This window comes from Netta rufina (assembly GCF_964035555.1).
Source record: "Netta rufina genome assembly, chromosome: 3".
Lineage (NCBI taxonomy): Eukaryota > Metazoa > Chordata > Aves > Anseriformes > Anatidae > Netta > Netta rufina.
The window spans coordinates 13246753-13271036 of NC_140125.1; the positions used below are offsets into that span (position 1 = coordinate 13246753).

General features: G+C 41.7%; 1 protein-coding gene across 12 annotated transcripts in view; it reads right to left on the bottom strand.

Moving 5' to 3' along the window:
* The window catches only part of EHBP1 (EH domain binding protein 1), a 207850-nt gene that overhangs the window by 27512 nt on the left and 156054 nt on the right, over nucleotides 1–24284 (bottom strand). For 4 of the 12 annotated variants that reach the window (XM_084284614.1, XM_084284617.1, XM_084284610.1 and 1 more), the window contains 6 exons: nucleotides 23245–23392; nucleotides 16096–16218; nucleotides 12817–12944; nucleotides 10021–10162; nucleotides 9763–9869; nucleotides 6933–7056 (listed from right to left, as the gene is read on the bottom strand). In XM_084284614.1, coding sequence (XP_084140740.1) covers nucleotides 6933–7056; nucleotides 9763–9869; nucleotides 10021–10162; nucleotides 12817–12944; nucleotides 16096–16218; nucleotides 23245–23392 — 772 coding nt within the window. The remainder of the gene's footprint in view (nucleotides 1–6932; nucleotides 7057–9762; nucleotides 9870–10020; nucleotides 10163–12816; nucleotides 12945–16095; nucleotides 16219–23244; nucleotides 23393–24284) is intronic. The other 8 variants (XM_084284612.1, XM_084284615.1, XM_084284613.1 and 5 more) reach the window with 5 other exon arrangements.

The window sequence follows — 24284 nt, forward strand, 5'->3', positions numbered from 1 at the left end:
TGCCCTGACCCTGGCCAATGCCAAGGGACAGGAAGAGATACTAAGGCAACAAGACCCAACAAAAATTCATCCTGGGCCGAGACTTAATGTGAAAAGTAAAAAATTCATTTTGCTACAACAGACTAAATAAACAATTTAAGCCCTCTTCTTGTGCCTGTACTTTTTTAGCTCAACCTTTCTTCCTTTCCATTAATAAATTCGAATGTTTTGCTCATACGAACCTCAGCTCCTTCTGTCTTCAAAGCTGTGCAAAACGCTGCCTAATTAATACATGTGGCTTGCCTTTCACACACACCAACAAAGCGTATGCTGCTTTTTAGCTCGGGAAGAGTTAATTTGCAGTGACACAACATATGTGTTTACAGCAGTCCTAATGTTTGCTGTTTGGTTCCCGGTGTAATTAGTCCCATTGACGAGGCAGCTTAGACGCTGAAAAAGAGGTGAAACAGTGGCTGGGAGATGGCAATCCCGCTCCCACGTCGAGCACCTGCGGTGTTGAATTTGGGTACGTCTCGGCCAAACCAGCCCACCCCATGCCCAGAAGAAAAGCAACACGCGTAAAAGACCCTCAAGTCATCTGGTTGCCAGAAAGTCGGCTTGTCAGCTCCACCACACGGGACCTGGGGCTTTCCTAGGGGGAAACCCAGGTTTATGGGACACCCCAGCCATGGTGGATCACAGCAGATTTTAACTCTTCCCTCTTCTGATCTTCTCACCTACAGGGCCAGGTGCTGCAGGGCCGGGCCACCTTCCCATTGTAGGGCAGCGCCACCAACCCCAAGTAACTGTGGTGCTCTCATCAGAACTGTGCTAGGTGAAACAGCAGCCAGGAAATGGCAATCCTATGCATGATGGGCCAGTGGAGAAAGGAAACAATTTTAAAAACCTTTTGCTGTTTAAGATTCACCCTGAAGACAGCAAACATAAGATAAGTGTCAATATTCAGAGCTTATCTTTGCGTGAAAGATCTTCCGATACGGTGTTTAGTTAACGTGGCTAATGAAAGAAAACAAACTTGACAAAAATAAACCCATGAGGACGATTTAAAACAATAGACTGAACCACCTGCATTATTTCCCATGCAATTAAACTCTACAATTAGTATACAGTCGGAAAAATACCAAAATGGTGATAGCATCGCTTATCTGGTTCTCTAGTGACTCACGTTTACAGCCACCCCCAGCGCACACCGTAGGTTAACTCTTCACACCATGGGTACGTACAACTCGGAAATATAAAATTAGATGCTTTTGAAGGACACTGAGCTCCCTCTGGTGAAGGCATAACAAGTTTATTAAGTAAGCACCACCTCTGGAAGTATAATCCCCTCTGGCTTCTTCCACGGAGTTTATTGGTTCAGTTTTCCTAACCATGAGCATCATTAGGGCAATGCAGTAATTAAGAGTTGTTAGAAAGTGAATTCTCAAACTGCAGATTAGAAAATTAAACTATTTCCTGATTACATATTAATGGAGCACAACAATAGCAGTTGCCATAAGCTTGGAAGGCAACCAAGGGATAAATCTGTGTACTTAATTACCATAAACAATGGCTGCATAGAAATGAAGTTTTATGCACATTCCCTTCTGTAATATGTCTGATATCAGTACACACTTGACAATTCTTGTTCAATTATCTCTATTATTTAATGCGCTGTGAACGGCTCTGTGTAAATAAAATTAACCACCCCAATTACTTTGAATTCATCTAGGGACAACGTAATAAAAAATGTGAAGAATTCTGTATGCCTATTAATCTAAAACATTACAGAAGCTTTCACCAGATTTTCTTGTCTATATTTATTTTGTCTACATTTATTTTAGTGCACTGCTAATTCAATTACATTTACCATCAGTGGTCAATCAGCAGCAGCAGAGGGTGTTTTTTTTTATTTCATTAATCCTTATACGGTACCACAAACGTGCTCAGCCACTGCTAAGGTAGAGGATCTCATACAGAAAACACAAATATGCTTCTACTTGAATTTGGGAGCTTGTAGCTAATCAGAAAAACAATTAAAAACACTTCATACCCTGTGGTCAGATAACAAAATATCTGATAGCTGCAATTTTTTTAAAACTGTTGTTTTTGTAATTAGTGAAGAAATAGTGACCGAAAAAGAGCTAACTTCAGATTAGAGATTTGTAAACTGGGCTTCTTTGTTTTTTATTTTAATTGTATTATGTGATAATTCTGCGTTTTAATTGGCACTTCGATATCAAGATGACAGACACCTCGAAATACAATGACAGAAGAATTCACAATGGAGAAAGACGCTGTCACCGAAGTAGAGACAAAACTATTTTGTCCATAACTGGTTCGGCACAACATGGGGAAGCACAATCCCGAAGAAAGCAAGATAATCCTACCCCTGTCATCATTTGGTGTCAAGCCATTATAATAGAGCAAGAAGGGAAATCAATGCTATTAAATTGCGATTTTTATACTCAACCACACAACTTCCTCCTCTTCCTTTAACCTCTGTGCTGCGTTTCCTCTGAACCTGCTGAATTTCGTACGGTGTGCGTTGCAAACCCCCCTGCTAGGCACCTAACTCCAGACGGTGAGAGCAAACGTGCCATGGGCTTATTCGACCGAGTTCAAGACACTGAAACACTGATTGCCGTCCCGGTTTTGCGATGTACCAGCAGACTCCATCTCACTGGAACAAGGTGAGATTACATTTTCATTTTAAGCGCAAAGACCAAGGGCTGAGGTACGGCACCAGCGACATAAATTACAGGATATTAATAAGAGTGTGACTATTCAGATTCAAATGGAAATCAGCAAGCCGGTAATTTTAATAACTTTTATTTTTTCACACATCTTAGGAAAGTGTTTCTAGTCAAATCAGGAGCAGCTGGCGCTGGAAATGCAAAGCTTCAGCTAGATCCAAACTCTTTGCCTGGCTGACGAACTTTGAAAATAGCAGCTCCCCTCTGGCCGGGGGCCAGAAACTCAGCTCCCCAGCCAAAAAGCTGTCTGCAGGGCCAGAAAATGGCAATGCACGTGCGCCGAGGACCTGGGCTCATTTTCTAAGACCCTGTTTCCGTTATATTTCTCTTTTCCTAATCCTGCACAGAAGACAGCAGTGGAAGGGACACCTCTGCAACCCTGAGTGTGTCCTATGGACTGGATCGGATTGGACTGTGCCAGAGTCTCCTCTCCTCCTGGTCAGGAGGCAGCGGGGCATGAAGAACCTCCAGGATCCCCTCCTTGCAGCTATCTGCAGCCCCTGGTGTGTCAGCAAAGCTAGGGGGGCATTTTCAAACATCTATTTGCAATTGTAAGTGCCCGAAACTTTCTTTAGAAAATGGCATGCCTAACTGAGTCAGCCACTGCCACGGGCTGGAATTTAACCAAGAACCATTGTCTATACTCACAGCTGGTTCCCTTTGGGTAGAAACTATGGATTCTTCCACGTTTCCCAAAGCCTGCATCGTCCAAGGGGTAGCTACTGCATGTTTCTGGTCTTCCTCCTAGTCCATAGTAAGGAAATTCCCATCTGCTTTAATGCCTTGATGGATGGGAGCAGAAGACAAAGTCTCTTCCATCAAACGGATGTAGCCAGAAGAGAGATTCAAGCTGCAGCCTGGAACAATCCCTCCTGGCCGAGCAACAAAAAGGAATCCAACTCAGAGAATGAAGAGCTGCCAGGTGGCAGAGTCTCCCCACTGGAAAAGAAACACTCCCAGTTTTGGGCTGGAGGAGGATGAGAAGGAAGGGAGAGAGCTTTCTTCCCAGTACAAGTCTCATCAAGAACATGGCCAAGCACAGTGGAGAAGGAAAGGATGGTCCAGGCCCCAGCAGACACAACGGGGACAAACAAACCATGCTCACCTCCTCCTTCAATTTAATTTCAAGGCAATGATTAATCCGTGAGGTGAGTCTCCCAGTCCTGTGCTGCTTTGGACTTTGTGTGCTTTTGGTGCACGCAGAGACAAAGCTGGAAATCGCAGTACAAAACGCACTCATACACCAGTGGGGAAACAAGATCCTGCAAACATTTTGGGGGCAATTCAGCACAAGGCCTTCTCCATACAGTGGTACAAACGCAGCATCCTGCTTCACCTGTTGAATAAGGCCAGCAGAGACTCCTACTTGCCCGAGGCTTTCCAGTGTTACACCCCCAAGCAGTACGACATCAAGGAAGAGATTTGCCTAAAGGAGTATTTTAAATACACATCCAATTCATTTGTGGTTCTTCTCCTTTATGGTCTGTTTCCAGGACCTTTAAGCTACAGAGGGCCATACGACCTCCTGGTTCCTAAAGCTTGCATTTTCCGGAAAAAAAATAAAAAATAAAAAACAAATATCAAGACTTTTCATTACAGCTCTGAGAGCTGCCAGCATTTCTTGTTTCTCATCTTTCTGGTATGCACCAACACCTAGGGGAGCATTTGCAAAACCCCAAGATCATCATCGCCAGCCCTTCAGGGCTTTTCTAGCTATCAGCCTGCAGTTATTTCTTCTGCAAACTTCGCTTTGCAAACCATTTAGTGGTCTGTGGTGAGCTGGCAGGTCGCACGGTGTTGACTCACCCTTTTTGTTTCCAGGTTCCTCTGTCTGACAGACAAGACACTTGGGGGAAGAAGCTCAGACCTTTATGGAAGAAGCTGGGACTGAGGCAGAAGCACAAGCTGTTATTTGTCTGTGTTAGGATTTACTTCCTAAAGAGAGGTAGGGAGGAAGACCAAGTGCCATCCTGACAAACAGACCCACTGATGAGATGAGACACAGACAATCCTCTGAAGCAACTCCAGTAGGTACCAGAGCAGGAAGGAGAAGGAGCAGGTGGGAGAGGAACCTGCAGGGAAACGAGCCAGACAAGGAGCCAGAGGAAGGGGACTGCACATGGGGCAAAGGAGCAGAGATGACACAACAGCATTTGAAAGGCACAGCAAAAAGATGCTTTTTTTTTTTTTTTCTATTGCCAAGGCCGTATCACATTAGACTGTTAAAGAAAAAAACAACCTACCTCCTAATACTACTTTTCCATGTAAGCAATTGCAGTTGCTGCCACAGGGATAGTGTCTGATGACAAATGGGATATTGATTGGCAGGGGAGGTGGTACTCAAGAGAGTCTCTCTGTTAACGTGTGATCCCTAGTTGGAAAAGTTGGAGAATCCTCGCCTTCGAGGCAATAAAGTTAACTATAAGTAAGAAACTCCACGTTTCATAAGTTTTTTCCTAAACTGTGTCTTTGAGCTGAGAACGTAAATGGGATTTTTATCAAGGGCTTGTCATATCATTTATTTTAAGTTAAATCCTCAGGAAATGATCAAGAACATAAAACTAACTTCTCTATGAGGGCTGCACCACTTGTTCCCTCATCCCCAGTAAAAGCAGCGATGGGTATCCATTAGTATTCCTGTTACAACCCTTACAGCCATGCTGTACAAGCCACTCTAGCTGTGTGCTAGACACCCCATTTTCTGCAGAAGATGTAAAAGAAGCACTGCCATCTTGCTGCATGTCTGACATGAAGAATAAAGCCATTTGTGTCATACTTCAAAACACAGGAAACCCAGAAGCATAACAAATATAAGAAATTCCTTTTAAAATGGAACAGACAACATAATCAATACCACGATATCAGATTTTAAAAAACCCCCAAGTATACAGTGCCGACAACTCCATATATACCTAGAGGTAGTGTTCAGGGTTCACATACGACTTCTGAAATGCCACAGGAGTTCCTTTGTGCAGAACACACGTTTCACAAACACAACAAAGTATGCACGAAAGTTCAGGATGACATATATGTATTTTCATCAACTGAGTAGCTAAAAGTCATGCGATGCATTTGAAAAAGTACTTCCAAAACTCTAATAGGTAAAAGTTTTTCTAAGCATGCATCCATCCAAGAAGGAAATTCGGACATTTTTATTTTCAAAATGATTTTAAAAAGTCAAACCACCTGAGCATATGACAGAGTTAAAAAACACTGCAATATTTGGATGTGTGTCACAAGCTCATTTCAAAACACTGAACTTTAAACAAGGTCTCTTCATCTGTATTTCAAAACTCATCACTGGATTCAAATCTACTTTGAAATCTGTTATGTCAGTTAGAGGTAGGCTTCAAGTTTATACCATCAGGCACACGTAACTTTTTAAGACAATTTAACCACAAAGTAATTTGCACCAACTAACTTTTTCCCCAAGGGACAGGAAGAACACTTTTTGGACCTATGATATTATTTATTTTTGAAACACCAAAGCATCATTTGTTTCAAACTGATGCTGCCAAACCCCTCCATTCCTGATGACCATCAGCACTTAATAATATCCGTGTAACGTGCATCACGGAAGTCAAAACCATCACATTTTAACAAAAAAAAATCACCCCTATATTTTAATCTTTTCAGCTGCACCCATAAAACCAAGCAGTACAGACTTTTTAAGACGTGCTCTCCCCAAAATAAATAAATAAATAAAATAATTGTGGAGCATCAGTAACCAGATAGTATTCTCAAATTTCAGTGATCTAGTCAATGGAGCCTTCCCCCACGTACTGTGCTCTGTTTCATGCAGTACATGGCTTTAGCTGGCCAAATCTTTTTTTTCCCACTGAATAAGTAGAACAGTGAAGATCTTACTTTTTTTTTTCTTTTTTCTTTTTTTTTTTTTTTTTTTTTTTTTTTAAGCAGTGGCATATCAATGAGGCACAGATGTGTATTCCAACTCTGCATGGATGAGCACACTGTTCAATAGTGCTGGCTCACACGGTATCAGGGCAAGTTATCACTTCCCATGAAGGCACTCTTATCACCAGGGCCCAGAGAGGTGGCTGCAAATCGCAGCCTTTTTATTTTCAAGGCAGTTTTGCTGAACATTCAGGCTTCAAAGATTCACACTTCCAAAACTCTATAAGAGTTTGTGAACGCTCAATTTGCCAAAACTGTTTACAGTGTAATTGGGCACCGTACCTGTGTCCATGAGATAGCGAAGGCGCTTCTCCACCAGCGCGGCACGGGTGTCAATTTGCTTTTGCTCATTCTCTAGTGCTGCCAATTCTCCTACAACATACTGACTGGTGTCTTTGAACCCTTTCTGTTAAAGAGAACAAACAAGAAGAAAAAACATCACTTGTAAGTTGCATTTTTCCTTTCCACAAACACTTAGTAAGGCACTTACCTAAACAACCAAATATCATGCTTGCTACCAAAAAGCTAACACTTACATTTCATAAACTTTACAATTTTGCCAAATGTCCTCATTTGTTTATTAAAACATCCCACTTTTTCCTGTAAGGAACATTTGATTTTGCAGTTTTTAACTACCTGGCTGACTTGTAGAAACAAATTATATGAATTTCAAAGTACATAAAAGCAGCTGTAGAAAAGCATAATGAAAGGAAACGTAATCCAAATAAAGTGCTATTTAATGTGCCATTTCATTTCTTATTCAGTTTTAAAACCCTAACTTTAGGGGCTAGAAGAACTACCGCAAGAGTCTCTAATGACAATTTAAACGTGGGCTTTGGAGATTAAAACCAAACCCAAACCAAGCTCCCTAGCTTGTTTAGCTCCTCTGGGTCAACTGTAATGATGTCTTTCAACAGACGAGGCTGTAATGCCTCTCTGGGTTTCCCCTACTGCAGGCAATTGCCCTGCTACACAGTGATCTGGAAAAATACTGCTAATTACCTTAACTGTGATTCTTATCCCGGGCAGCAGTGACAAGCCGCCTGGTGCAGGCTCTCAGGTGCACGGGGACTGACCTGCTCTGCCCTGCTGCTCCACACCAAGACCCTGGCACCCGTGTTAGAGAAATCAAACTGAGCTCTCTCTTCCTGAGAAAGTCATGGAAATGCTAATGAGTCAAGCTTGCCCCTTGTGCCCCTTGAGGTCTTGGCGCTGCTCTGCAGATGACCACAAACCTCTCCAAATACTTCCAACAAGCACCCAACAAACTGTTTGGCTCTCCCATCGGGAGCAGGAGAACAGTCCTCCAATACCTCAAACTTCTTCGCATGTGGCTCAACAACTTCTACCCACCTGTGCTGGGTTATCACAGGATACATTCAATAGCAAACAGCCATTCCTGAAGCAGGTTTGTTCAGAAGAAGTTGGGAACAAAATATGACTCCTTCTGAGTAACCCCTTCCACCCCCTTGCAGTCCTGAGCAGCCCTCCCACAACTGTGCCACGGAGCCTTGGAGATGGTTTAAGATGGGAAAAAAATGGCAACATGACTTCATGTTTCATTTGTACTCTACAAAGGATGCAAGTAAGATCACTGCTCCTTGAGAACTGAAAAAAAAATATTTTTTTTTTTGAGACTTATCTCCCTACTGGAGGCTAACTTGTTGCTGTGTAAGAGCTGCAGATACTTTCACTGAACATTCTCAATTGTTCTCCTGTAAATGTGTCTGAAATGGTCAATTCAGCTTCGTATTCCAGTGACAAGTATAATAATAATCATCCTGCCAGCATATTATTTCAAATAAAGACATAATCAAAGTGAGGGTTAAGGGAATGGCTGAACTCCCAGACCAGTAACAAGCCCAGAAGTTTAAAATTAAGGGGATGTGAATTTAATAGGTGTTATGTCCCCAATAATCCTTTTCTTCCTACATAACAGCCAATAGTATCAGCTCTAATGGAAACCTTTTTCTACCTGACATACAGCCAGAAAATCGACAGCAGAACTACCTGAGAGTAGTCCCTGAAGGAAAAAAAAAAAAATCAGTGCACAGAGTTGAGGTGATGTGCAATATATTGCCTTTCATCAACTATAATTAATTGAAAATAGTATGAAAACTTCCCTAATGTCAGCATGCATAATTGTTAACAATTGTTATTAGAAGATGAAAAGAAATGCTGTGTCAGGCTGAAATATCCCTAGAGTTCATGTGTATCATCTGCATATATAATGTGAACTTACTGTGCCAGAGCTTTTCAGCTCTGCAAAAGTACAACTGTGCTAAAAATAACTGTTGGGTTCGTAAAAAGTTGGATGTTTTAGGGTAGATGCAGCAGTGGTAAGAAACCTCTACTCAGCTCCAGCGTGCTTCAGCAAAAACTACAAACGTATTTAGATAAATTGTGGAGAGCACCAAACGACCACCATCAAAGGCTGTGTTGTGTTTTCAGACAAAAAAAAATAATAAAAAAAAAAATCAGGGTAAAACTTGTTCTTCCTGCTTCTGTCCCACAGCTGTCCATCAAAACCAGCTTTCTCCCTGCGGTCTATCAAATATTTCCCTCACAAATCAATTTTACACATGATCAGCCCATACCCCTACTGAGCTGAACCTCCCCGTTAATTAAGTGAAGAAATTACCATATATATTATATTAATGCAAACATCATTCAGCTAGTAATTCACGGCTGATCTGGATAATGGAAAGGTTGAACACCCATTAACCCAAGCCAACAAAATGGGTTGGCTGAGAAATTCTAGCAGGTCTCATGTGACTCTTCCCTCTAACTGCAGCTCTGCGGTATCTGCTATTGTAATAATTAAAATCCTCCCGGTAGATCAATACTGGAATCTCTTTATGGGAAGTGCCCTGATGGAAATGTCTCAAGGAAGCTGGGGCTGTGGAACTCTGAAAAATTCATTTTTTTTATCTGACAATTATCACCACACTGCAGACTAATTCAACAGTGCACCCCTCTCACTCTGCTTTGAATGCACTGGAGATTGACATCTAAAAAAACCTAACATCTCATTTTAACAAATAAAGGCACTATTTCCACATACAGTTTGGAATTATCAGCAATCATGAAACCAGACAAAAAATTAATATACATTAAGCACTTCATCTTCTGATGGCTTCCTCTGAGTCTCAGTTATCGCAGCCTTCTCCTCATTTCCTCTCTTTGTATCTTCCTGTATTGATCTCTGCCTTTTCATCTCTTGAAAAAAGGGGAAAGACATGTAAAATTATTATAAAGCTTGATATTTATGTATTGAAATGGGGACTTACATTATCGGGTTTTAATATATTTATTGTTAAATATTATTAAATCATAAGATGGGAAAACATGTTTTATATTTTTCTCCTACCTGGTCTGCTCTCCACGTATTGACTGAAAGACTGGAGCTGAGTTTTTCTGACGGTGGAGTCCTTGCTGAACACAACAGGATTTCTAAAACGTTCTGTTGCTTTTTGTAATCGCTCAGCACGATGCTCCTCTGTTCCATTCTGCTAGAAAAACAAGGCACACAACAGTTTCTTTTGTTTAGAAACGTGAAGACACAAATTCGAAAGGTATGTTTCGGTGGGGGAACACAATGCAGGTTTTTGCAAAGAGGATTTCCCAACTCGGACTGCAGTTTATAGAGGATGAAAGTATCGGCTGCAGGGGAAGAAAAAAAAAAAAAAAAGGAGAAGAGTGATTAACTTCTCCTTTTTTTTTTTTGTTTAATGCGTGGTGGCAACGATTGGCTTTTTGCTATCTGGGCACCCTCACGCAGGCCCACGCGTTTACCGGGGGTGCCTGGTGTTTGTCAGCGAGGCAGATTTTCAACGAAAATCTCTCTCCTTTGCAACTTTGATTTGTCGAGCGTTGTGCTTGCTGCTGCCAAGCAGCGGCGTGCATGCCCCGACCGCCACCGTGCCGCCGTGCGGTGCCTTTCGCCTCCCTCCCTGCCGCCTCGCTGCTGCCCGGGAGAGAATGGGCTCGTTTTGTGCAGTCCCCTAGCCTTGTACGACAAGGAGAACTAGTTTCTTATTTTATGCCCATTGAGATAAACCACTAATGCTGGATGAAGGCTAAAAGGTAGGATTATAATACTACCCCGCTGAACTGCGTTTCATCAGCTATAACTTTCCAAAGCCAGATTTGTAAGTAAGCCTTTTACAGCGAAGGAAACTACAATTATCTTTTTCCAGGGCTTCCTATGTTAATACTGGTAACAAATTCAAATGGTTCTATCGACGCGAAATATCCCAGAAGACTGAACCACTGCGGTGTGTGGAAGCTGCAGATACCGAGGTGCTGTGTACCAAACAAATATTTCATTTTATACCTAATCTTTTATTATTTTTATTAAGTGTTTTGAAAGTAAATAGGGAAAGGCTAAGATGCATGACTAATAGCTAAGCCTGCTGAATGCTGAAACTGGTTATCAAAAGCTACCAAGACTTTGCCCTTCCTCTGCATTGAGACAATCAGTAATGAGGGAGTTCTCCAATGGCCTATTCTCTAGCCTCAAGGAGGCCGGGGATACACAATCCTCCAGGGAAGGTAACAGTTTATCCTTTTCCACAAACACAGAATGCCTCATTTATAAACGTGTAAACTGCATTTTATTAAAAAACAAATCCGACTCAATGCCGGGAGCTCCCCGAGAACAGATGGACACCATATATTCCTCAGAAAGCCGCTTTCAAAACTCTTGGTTAAAACGCCGGCCGCGGAGATAAACTGTTAAGTCGCACCTTTTGTGGGGGCACCTTAAAAAAACCCAAGCCCTTCGCAGGAGCTTTTTACGGGGAGAAACACCATTTCCCCCAGGTTGCCTGGTGGCACATTACCCTGGTGGAGGTGGCCCCGGCATCGTTTGTGGAATTAAAGCTTTAGAAAAGTATCACTCCTCTCACACAGGGGTTTTTCAGCTGCACGGAGCGGGTGGTTATGGTGCTGGTTAAATGGAAGGCGCTTTGCTGTTAACAGCACACTACCAGCTGACAGTCTAAACTAGAGTCTTTACCAAAATAAACAAACATGACTAATTTTTTAGGCCTGGCAACATGCTAAAATATCAGTGTGATTAGCCAGTAAATCCCATTTTAAGAAACCTTTTTATGACTAGGGACTTCTGCCACTTTACAAATGTATTCCTCTAAGCCCACTAATTCAGTTAGCCTTTTCAATCCATTGTATTATTCTTGGGCCAGCTTCATTTTGCATTAAATCCACTGCAGAAAGCTAAATTGAACGCAAAAATCAGACTTGATCCAGGCTTCCTTTTGTTCAAAGATAGAGACCGAAAGTCCTCTGCTGCTGCCACACACTTTCATCACCAATTTATAGGAACCGACAGTGTAAGGGAAAAGCAATGAAAGTCATTGTTTTGGGACTTCAAAGCATCTCTGTATCTGGGGAAGGAAATCCTTTCAGTCAGCAGTGCTTTCCCCACAGACTGCAGGTGGGTGAAAAGTTATACCCAACTGGAAGTGCCCCAGAGCCATAGGGATATTAATGACATACACGGCCCCCCTTTTTTTTTTTTTTTTTTGGATAATAATAGTAAGAACACAAGGGGGCTAATTAAGAAAACGAAATGGAAAATTGATTGGTGTGTGCTTTACGCTGAAGTGGCGAACATTAAGAACAGGCAGAACAACCGCACACTGGTTTCTTTTTTTCCCCTCAGAAGCACTCGTTGTCAAGTATCCAAGTATGTATGCCTTTAAAATGTAACGCGGCTTAGTTTTAAAGAAGAAGAAAAGAGGGGGTCAGGCTGGGAAGAGAAGAAAATCACTGAGACCAAGTCTGCTCCTGTTAAAGTCCGGGAGAGCCTCGCTGCTGGCTGCACCGGGTGCAGGATACAGCCCGTGCTGCACTTCTGATTTAAGTGACAACCTGAGCAGTACACGTTTGGAGACGCTTCTTATGGCTCTTATTGCTATGCCAATTACAAGTATCGAGACCCAAAGAAAGAGGAAAATGCGTTGATTAATCAACAGAAAAGAAAACCCCAGCGCATGGCAAACTATGAGAGCGCACCGCCGTGAAGATTTTCTGCGTTTCTTACTGTGAAGGATTTGGTAAGAAATCATTTTCCTCATCACGAAATACAAAACAGAAATCAGAACACACAGGTACTGAGACAAAAGCGTTAATCAAAACTTACCTTAATGTCTTGCTCTGAGCTATCAGTTACAGCTTTCTGAGCAGCACTGGAGAGTGAATTTGCCACCTGTGGCTGAGCTTCTAGGAGCTTCTTCAGCTTCAAATCCACCAACTTACTGTTTTGTTCTGCTAAATATGCAAATACCACATACAACAGAGTGAGATGCATTTAAATGCAGAGTCGGCACAACAATGTATCAATCTAAAAGGTAGATTTCATTCACTTTACTACCATTTTGAACTAAAAACCAGAAGGGAAATCATTTTTTTTTCGTGATTCAGATTGGCATAGATTAGTGGAACACGTTACATACCCAGATATTTCCTGAATTTTCTTTAAAAACACGTTAAACAAACACACAGCACTCAGCTAAACAAGTATGTGCAGCATAAAGAGAGGAGGTGAAACACATAGAAACCAGACAATGTTTATGTGAAGTTACTCCCAACCTGTTCATACCTATACTTTGGTACAAAAACACACTTAAAGAGCCATTTATTTTCTGATGACACATAACAATTTATCACATATTGTAAGTACTGATAACCCCTCGAGTTTATGAACTACTAATTCATCCTAAGGCTCCTTGGCACAGCTCCTCTGTGTTAAAATTGCAGTATCAAAAGAGTCAGCTTTCTAGTAATATTTTATCTGTGATTTATAGAGGACGTCGAAGCCAGGAGAGCTGTAAAACACGTCACGACTGCATCGAAGGGACAGATCCAAAGCGTGCTGGAGCCCACAATTTGCTTTCCATCAGTTTTAGGAACTTGGACCGGAGCCCAAATAAATAATAGAATGGAGAATTTTACCTCCTGACAGTGCTCAGTGTATATGTGAACGCTGACGGCAGCGTGTAACACACCCAAGCACACACACACACACACACGTAATGACGAGAGAGATGTTAATAACACACCACGGCACAGATCTGCGAGCCAGCCCTGGGCAGGGAGGCAGAGAGCTGAGAGGGGCAGAAACTGCCCCTGAGATGGAGCAGATGCAGCATCACCTGAGGATACTCAGCATGCACCTGGGCCTGGGGTCGAGCACGATAAAAGCAGCTCTTGCTCTGCTTTGCTACAGGCAGAGCCCCAGTTTTGCCCCGCGTGCTGGTGACTTCTGGCTGGTGTGGGAAGTGGAGCCATGGCTGCTTTGCCACAGGACTCCTTCCAAGGTTTGGAGCCCTCTGATTCGTCTTAGCCCAAATATTTTTGGCATGCTAGCAATCAAAGGATGCCTGCCTCCAGCAGCAATGGGCTGGGCTATGACGGAGGACAGTTTCCCTTTCCTCTGGCACACCCAGTCAGGGTGTCCTTAATAGAGGCTCACATGTAAGGACACGCTCAGCCTTGCGGGTTTATACATAAACATCGTGTAATAACTATGATATAAGAGGTTCACATTTTATCAGATACATTCAGAGCCGCATATGGTGGCTGTGCTAACAAACAGACAGATGCAATATTTCAAACCAACAACCTGCAGTTAAAAAAAAAAAAGTTTTCTTGAGATAGACTGGAGGGACTAAGGTTCAGCAGGGGACAAATTAATTAACGCAGTCAATAATGATTCCAAATGTGACATGTCCCTTACAGTTTTGCGTTCAGATGCTCCCAGGGGACTCAACCTTCGTTAGAACCTGGTATGAATTGGCAGAATTCCACCAAAATCTGTGTACACTGATTTCTATCACAGCATTAGGCTGCTTTCTGTGTCATAGCTCTCCCTCTTCCTTACTTATTTGAACAACGCTGCTTGTCCTTCTGGCTAACAAGCACATCGACCTGCAAAATCATGTCCCAGCTTATTTTCCAGAACATCTTCCCATGGTAGTGATGAAGTGTTTGGTAGTGTTTTGCATCCCTGAGCAAGGCATCTCTCAAGAAAAAAAGGCCCACGGAAATAAAGTGTTGGCAAGTCACTGGGGCTAAGTGATAGGAATATTCATTTACTGATTTTGTATTTCTCCTAAAATGAACCAATATTTATTGAAAAATCATTTGACAGGATTCTACTCTAAATCAGCTTAAGTCAAATGCTGGAAACACTAAACATATTCTCTTACGTGTTTGGAAATGCTCAAAAAAAATATCAAAGGACATGACACATCTTCCACACTCAAGAAAAGCCTAGCTTCTGAATGCAACTGAAGGCAAAGAATATGATGTATACACATCATTGCTGGTTTAATTTATGAGAGCAAACACTTACTGAAGTGTTTTGATTGAATATATCATGGGTTACGCACTTAGGACCAGTTGGCACAGGCTGAATCAAGCCAGCAGATGCTGGAAGAAGCTCCCTCTTGCACTCCCTGCTTTCTGATGCTGCCCAGCACTTGCCACACTTCTCTGGGCTGCCGTAGCTCGATTTACCTTGCGGTGAGCAGAAGCAGACCGTGCTGCACAGAGGCCCTCAGCACGCCCCGGTGCCACTGGCAGCAGGCAGGCACACAGAGCACAAGCTCCCTCCGCAACTCGCTGTGAGCAGAGGAGCACCGCACCTCTTTGAAGATCTAGCTCCTTTGTAAATAAGCATCTCCCTTGGGGGATTCTGACACATTTATCATCTGCAGAGGAACCTGAACTCCAGTTTTGCTGGATTACAATTTTTGAAGGTGGAAATGCCACTACAATGACTTATTCTTGTTTGACCAGCATGCAATGTGATAACACGAGCATTTCCACTAGAGTGTGAGTGCTTTTAAAATGTGTTATTAAAATACCATTACTTGAACTTTTTAAAGTAAATAGAAGTAATTCTGTTCAAATTTATAACTCCATGTCCCCACTGAGGCAACAAGGTACAAATAAATACAAGCCCTGGTCCTCGGGAAGGAGCTGGAGAGATACCAAAATCTATACAGAGACAAATTTGCTCCTGCTCACAGAGCACATGGGCTGGGATGTCAGCAGAGAGCAGCAGCTGTACTCTCCGACGTGACCTCTTGCTCCTCTGGCCTGCCTACACTGCTGGGACAGGCCAGGCAGGGTGATTTCAGGTGGCTCAGCTTTACAGATCTAGCCTGGGGCCCTTTCCCCATCAAAAAGGAAGAGACCTTTAAATCTGCTAGGACTGGAAATAATAAGTTTGTTGCTGATTTTAAATTTTAGCCAAACGTAAACGCAAAATATTCAAAGAGAATAAACATCAGGGTTTAAAAGACCTGAAAAGGCACAAAGGAATAAAGTTATGACAGAGAGAAGCAGCACATCAGTACTTGATGATGGAGTGTTAGTCATGCAAAATACACAAAATAGCCATTATTTAAATTACCCGTTGAATCAAGGTCATTTTCTAGGTTAGTAAGCTCATCTCCACCTCCAGTAACAGAGCATTCAGGAACCTCCTCGTTAGTATCTATCTCAATATTATCATCATCCTCATCCTCATCCTCATCTGTAGGAACATACAGCATTAAGGTTAGTGTTTTCTTATGTACATGCACCACATTGCTAAAAAATAAAAATAAAAATAAAAAAAATATTTTAGAGAACAAGCTGAGTTACGATAAAAATGCAAATCATTAAATAAGTCTGGCAGGAGATTTCACCCTGTCCACTCATGGGTTTATCTTTAAACTGATGCAATCCGATATACACCCAGGGAGCTCTGCTGGAAACTCCTGCTACAATAAAGGCAGAGGCTGGCCTCAGCAGTGGCCGCTCGCTGTGCTGAGCGCCTGGCTAACTCTAAAAAGCACATGTGCTTTTCCTTGTAGCTTGAGTTGTAATTATTTCCCCTAGGCTCCCAGTTCTCGGTGACACAAAGTGGGATATGGGTGCTGGAGCTGGCTGACGGCAGCTCTGAATGAGTCAGCCCACAGAAGGAACTGGGAGCTTCAGGCTCTGGAGAAAGAAAGCATCTCCCAGTATGAGTTCCCAGTGGGGCGAGACTTGCTGCTCCTTACATTGTAAAATATATGGCAGATAGGAACACTGCACCTTGCTTACGTGTTAGTGTGTCCCAGCACCTCTGACCTGAGCAGGAACACCCCCACCTGGGACAGCACACATAGCAAGCGCGGCCCTCCGGTGTAGCAAGAGCACGCTCACAGATTGCTGCCTTGCTGTAGCGCTCTGAATCAGGCCTGTTTGTAAGCTACATACATCTTAAATAAAATATTAATTGTAATTATGCTTTATATTTTTTATGGCATCTCTCTGTTGGGTTTCTCAGAGCGGCTCATGAATATCACTTGTAAATTAGCCCCGTAACGTTTTATGAACTGGGTGATTATTATAATTACAATTATGATGATGATGTAGGTAAATTATGGCACAGAAAGAGTAAGTAACCTGAGGAAGATCAAATAGCAAGTGTTGAATTGCGAAGCAGATCCCAGAAGTAATTCTGACTCACATTTTCAATACAAATATACAATGAAATTAAACAAGGTCCATAAAAGCTAGATTAGTACTTTCAAAGCATGTAGCTGCATTGTATTTACTCACTTTTAAGTCTCATATCAAGTGCTATCTACACTTGTTCAGACTTATACGAACATTTTTTTCTTATGTACGTATGCATGCGTGTAAAACTGATGAAAAAGAGGAGGCTGGAATATGCCAGAAGAAATAATACCCATGTAGCAACTAAACAAACTTCAAAACACTGCACGACAGGGAAAAAATACTAATTGTAGTTACAGAACATTGGTACTTTCCAACAACATATACACAAAAAGGATCCCAAATACCGTACCAAGATGCCAGAATCCTGAATAGCAGAGGTTTGGGATTGGTGCTGATCACTTGTTGCCTCTCTTTGAAGTAGACCAAAGGCCCCCCTCAGGCCTGTGGGCACTTTGGGCCCACACTGCTGACACGCAGGCCATATTGTTGTTTCTTTTCTTTACCTCTTTATCTCCGTAGTCCCTGCAATTCCCATTTTAGGAGCCTTTTGACTTTTTGTGTGTCTGCTACTCTTTTCTAACCAGCTGCTCCCTCAATTCCTCTGTAATTAATCAGTCTTTCGTGCAGTTTTACTGATTCAGAGTAAGGCTCTTGCTACGACAAAGGAACAAAGAAGTTTCCATTTCAGTGTCTTATTCAAAATCGGTTGTGTGTCTGCTGCAGAGGCAGTCTGCATCAGTAGGACACCAGTAGGACTCCTCTGTTTCAGCTGACCACCAAGATTTCCCTGGGCCCCTCTCCCTTAATTCTCAGTGGTCCTGGGAAGATGCAGCTCTTGTCCAAAATGGCCCATCTTGAGCTGAGGTGGCTGGAGAGCATCTCTTCCTAGGCAAATCAGTATCTGTGATCTTATCTGGGCCAGGTGGTTCTTCAGGCAGGCAGAAACACTCAGGACTTGTGCAACACTCTTTCTGTTCCCATTTAAATGAATGGACCCAGTTCCGTAACTCTAATTCTGTTTGCTAGCGGGGAGGTGGGTGAACAAAGTGGAAGGGCACAGCAGGTTCACCACCAACGGTGGAAGAGAAAGGATGAGGGACACTGCAGTGGCAGAGGGAAGTCAAACCCACCTCGAGCCTCAATGATTTCCAAAGCACCCTCGGAAGTCAGCCAGCAAGGGCAGCTCGCAACCACCAGGCAGCCAGCAGGATGCTGGATGTGTCAAAACACTCTGAACAAGGTGATGGGGTTTAGGACTACTGGTTACTAAGGGAATGCGTGTTCTAAATTCTTTGATTTTATTTAATTTAATACAGCGAGATGAAATCAGAGGCACTGCCTTTGACACCACCATTTTAGGTTACAAAAGAGATGGGAATGTTGAAGATACCAGTCCCTAGTGTCACGTAATGGCCTGACCTAGGATTTCATTTAAAGTTAGCAGACTTGGACTGAATAGGATTACCAGGAGATTGAGACTCTAGAAAGAAATGTCAATTAAAAACATTATTTTCAAGAAATTTCAAAAGTTTTAAAATAACTTTCAGAATTGACAGATTCCTTGTTTTAAATTACTACTTTTTTCCCCTCAAAGTCCCATGTTTTTGAGTGTACTAAAAAAGAAAATGTGCTTAGGGAGCAGGTTACAAAAAGATTTTGCAATTTTAGATGACAAAAGAAACAACGTGACAAAGAGAAAACATATTTTTTATGAAAAAAATTACTAGTGTGAAAAACTTAGAACACTTTGTCTAGAACCGGGTCACATACTTAGAAGACAAGAGCTGCTTCTTTGAAAAATATGTAAGTGTGGATCCTGGAAAGACAGCAAATCTTTATGATGTTGAGAAGAAATTAAAATAAATAAATAAATAAATAAATAAGTCAACAACTAAACAGCACCGACCACTGCCTACATACACTGGACTGAAGAGACTGACACAGAGAAAAAGAAGAATCTTTTGGCACCATGCAGAAATGCCAGAACAGTGGTGGAAAAAAGATCTGTATGTGAAGGCATTGCAGCAGCACTTGCTTTTTAGGGAAGAAGACATCTCCAGCCTTGAGCACTGTCTCTGGGAAATCTTTCAAGCTTGTGGATATTTGGATATTTAATTCATTTACTTTCAGGTACAAAGTTCACTTTAAGGCTATGGGATGTGACAGGAGCATCTGGCCAGTAACAAAGGAAGCAAAGGCGGGGAGCAGAAGAAACGTGGAGTTAAAATACTGGTTCAAGTGTACAAGAAATCAGATGTTAGAACAAGAAAGTACAGTGGTAACTGCCAACAAATGCTGCTTGCTAAAAATATTAAATTAAGGACTCAGCACTGGTTTATGAGTGAGACTAAGCACAGTGTAAGGCTGAGCTACCATGCACATTCCCTTCAAATCATTGCCTCAGTAGTAAAATCTCTAATATACCCCGAAAACTTAGTTACGTATAAAAGTGCTACGCAGTGCCAGCTAGCTCATGTGGTAAGTTTTGAAACTGCAGTCCAGTCTTCCAGCTTTCATTAGTAATTCCAATTTTTTTTTTTAACTTTCTTTTTTCCTTTGTGTGTCTCACAACACATTCGGATGCTCCTTTTCCTCTGTTTTTCCCTTCTTGCTCCTCTAACATCTCTCTTCCATTCCATTCTTGTGTTTATTCTCTTCTCCCCTCCCAGTTTTGCCTATTTGTGGCACTTTTCTCACCGAAGCCCCCTCACACTATGCTTATCTTACCCCTGTCCTCTCAATGTTCCCTCCCTCCCCTGCCCAATCACTACCTCCAGATACGAGCCGCTTCCTCACCAACATGCCATCTCAAAGAAAGGGTGGAGATATGCCAGAGAGTGAAGGAAACACGCTACCCAAATCCCAAAAGAGTGGATGGGTGTCTCGCTGGGCAGCAAGGACAATACCTAGATAAGATGCCAATTCCTTTGCCCCACCGCTGCTGGGAAGAGGGAGGATATTTGGATTCCTATCTCGCTGTTGTCCCTGGACCCATCTCAAGGCATCTGCTTATCAGCCTGAAGCTAGTAGGACATCTAATAAATCTGAAGCTGCCACCCCACACCCTCTGGCAGTTGGCAGGAAGAAGTACTTTCTGTCTCACACGCCAAATAACCTACAGAAAAAGACTGGATTTCGTAGCAAATGACGCTTCTTATCCAGGAAAGTTTCTACTTGCCGTAGGCATTTCAGTTTTGCAGACCACGATTAAAAAAAGCCTTTTAATGGAGAATGCAGCACCAGGATCAAAACAGAAAACTCTCAATACGCATATAGAAACATTGAAAGAGATCAGATTTTCACCAACAGTGAGCAAGAAGTTAGTCTTAAAAAAAAAATAAATCCCAAAGCTGAAGTATCTTTTTTTTTTTTCCCTGGAAGAACTGAATTAAGAGGGAGGAAAATGATGTGCTACACTCCCTTTTTGTAAATTAAATGTAGCAATCAATGCAAAAGAAGAGATTAATGAAACATAATGGACAAGAGAGCTTGGAAGACATAAGATATTACTATAAGCCTGTCATGGGTATTGTACAGGGAATACAGGACTACACGGAAAAAGAACTGCTACATGTGAATGCAATTAAGGGTAATATTCAGAATCCAGTTGTAACACGGAGACTTCATCTATCAAATCCTTATTTTGGTGGAAATCAAAAAATGAAAAAGACTGAAAGCAGAAACAATTCTAATATATTTGGCTTATAAAGCGCTGATGCCGTTTCACACAAGTACTCCATTTCAGAAGGATGGATTTCTTGAGTAGGGATGTGGGGTGGCACCTGGAATTACCAACGGCGTGCCAGAAGCATGCGGAAGAGGTACCATCTCCTCCTTTAATAACACTGAAACTCTCCAAGCACATATGAAATCTACATATAAATATGTCAAAGCTGTGTCCAGCTCCTGAGGCTGGCTGGGTGTATATTACCTCTGGTCAATTTATAGCAACAGGAGCTGTATGGCCTGCTGCACAGCGAGCTGGAGCCTGGCAGCGAGCTGCGATACCCTGCTCAGACACAGGTCTACGTAACGCCTGGAAATGCCTCGCATCTATACAGGTGGTGCCATAGGAAGCAGAGCTTGGGTCTGCCTGCACGCAGCGGCACACACCTACCCAAAAGGGATGGAACCTCGCTCTAAAAATCATACAGAGACTATGGGACAATGGGATGGGATAGCTGGTATCATTTGGGATCAACTGTTGCATCAAGCTCTGATGACAAAATGCAAGGCTGCTGAAGAGATGTTATGATGCAGGTGGTAGAAAAATTAGAGACACCTGTGACAGAGATAAAGGCCCCTCGAAATCAATGGTGCCAGAATTTTATCCAAAGTTTTTGTTATTTCAGATAAAGAATCCAAACCCTAGAGAGAGAAAGAAAAGTCCCTTTCCTTAATGGGAGATGACTGCCTGCCTCCAGGCTGTTTGCACAAGGGCTACGGGAACAGCTACCTCAGAGACTGCTTATAAATTTCACAAAGGAAGAGCAAAAAAAAAAATCAGAGGAAAATACGAACAGGGAAGGTCACATCCCAGAAAGATGCATACTGGGATATCACTTGGAAACACTTTGAGTGAGTAACTGCAACAAAACAGGATAACTACTAGCCAGCTGAGCACTCGATACACAAAGAAAATGTGCCAGCCTTGCAGGGGAGGGGTGGCAGGAGCAGATGTGTACCAGCATGATAAAACTGAAGTAATTAAATGAAGTAGGATGAGGAATCATAAACAGCGAAGAGGGATGAAGAACATCATAGTCTACTTACTCTACAAGTTCTATGCCATTTTGCTCCCCCAGCCCTTCCAGTTCAGCAGGCAACTTTTGTCTGTAGCTAGTCAATGTTGAGTTTGGCCCACTTGGCTGAATTTTACCAAAGAAGTTGGTTGGAAGTGGAAAAGATCTGCAATGGAAACAACTACCCATATCCCTCCCCTTTTGCTTCTCTTTTTCAGTAGTTTGCAAAGTTTGCTTCAGACTTGAGCTAACTCTAAGACAGTACTTTTTTTAGTTTATAATGAAGTCTTGCCTTCTCCTCATCAAGAGTTTTAATTTCCCTATCTATCGTTAAAAAGAATTGTTTTCAAGCTTGATTTACTGGCCAAAGAGAGGAAAACTGAAGGCCAGACCCAAAGGGAGAGAGTACAACTAACTGCTTTTCTCATCTGTGCTAATTGGAACGGAAGCACAGGATTTAAGGTGCAATAAGAACATATTATCATATATATGCATATAAAATACACATAGCAGAGAAGAAAAAAATCTTGTTGTTGAACCTACATGTACATGTATTGCAAATGTGAGGCTGGATTTTCCTGACACTTTGGCTTACAATTATGCATTAGTATGAGGAACACAATTTCCCCTTAGCATATGTAGGAGACACTAAAAGAGCAAGGAGCCTGTACTGAAACGTGTGTTCAGTACCCATTTGAGTTTGAGTGACACTACATTACTCCAGCTCATAGCATGGCAGGTATATGAATTTTAATGACATTTCAAAGTCAGTTTAATAACATTATAGCAATATTACAACTCAAAACCTGTAAAGGCAAGTGGTATGTCAAAAGACTGCCATTTAAAATCAAAAGGTTGTTGCCCCCACCTCCAATGGGTCTCCTTTAAAATTCTATTCCAAAACAGTCTTTTGAACACATTTAATAGAAAATAAAGTCTATTAAAGTACTTTTAATGTTGTTTTCCCCCAATAATATGTCTATGCTCCTGCATAAGATATATATGGAAGAGATTTTAAGCAACAATCATGAAACGCTACAGAAACTATAAATAATGACATACCTCTATAAATGGGCTAGTATCAGCTACTTGTTTATGTAACACTTGTTCTTCCAATCACATATATGCTTTTCTTTTAATTGTTGGAAATTAAGTGACTCAACCCTGATTTAAGAAGATTATCTATGGCCAGCCTTTTGATATGTGCACCTCATGAACAACAATTACCTACAACAACATTTTGAAGTGTGAATAAAAGTGATACCCCAAAAGGTCTTCTCTGGTTTCCAGGTTGCCATAGGAATAAGATACAAGGTTCCTTAGCTCACCTCCAGATGCCTTTGACCTTTCTTTCAACTTTTCTGCAGCCATTTCAGTGTAGCTAGGAAGTTCTGACATCTTCACTCCAGATCGAGCTTCTGCTATTAGCTGACGAGCTCTCTCTCTCAGCTGCCGACGCCGCTCTTCATCTTGCTGCTAAGATATATTGAACAGTTGCCAAGTCAGTAATTGACAGAAATGCAATTTCATTCTCAATCTGATCATCATGATAGTAACTGGTTTACAGCACGGTCCTTGGCCCACATTATAAATAGGATGCTCGGTATCAGTTGGGTGTCACACCACAATTTTTAAAGACAGCCACGAATCAGATATTTTTAAAGCATTCCCCAAATTATTACTGCATTAGAAACTTAATAATTTACGATGTAAATCACTTACAAATTATGTTCTAGAAAAATACATAGATGAGAATTCTCAGAAACTTTTGTCTCAAAGTAATAACTGCGAAAACTTCTGCTGTGGCTACAAAAAGGGTTTTACTAAATTGAATTACTTGTTTCAGTAATATTCTCTCACAGCACGGAAATGAAAAGGCTGATGTTGCTCTTGGTAACTCCACTCACCAAGCTGATTTCTGAGTGCAAAGTAACACTGAATCTGTGGCATGGAGGGGAACGTGATCCTTAAATTTCAATGGATATATATGGATATATATATACATATATATATATATGTTTAATAAAATATGTAATGAAAATGAATGAAAGAACAGTAGACACCAGAGCAGAAAAGACTCACATTAAAAGACGCTACCATTGGGGGTCTTGGTCAGTAACTGAAAAAGATCTTCTGGGAATCATCCCAGGTAGTGTTGTTGCCCTAAAGCCATCTCAGAAGCACTACAACATTAAACTTACCGAAATGAGTAAAGTTTGATAGCATGACATTTAGGAAAACACTAACCCGCCACATTAAAAAAAAAAAAAAAAAAAAAAAAGAATAAAAAGGTGTCTTTAAACATATCTATAGGGATACATTAAAAAGTCTGTCTTCATCAAAAAAATACATTTATTTTCGAAGTTAG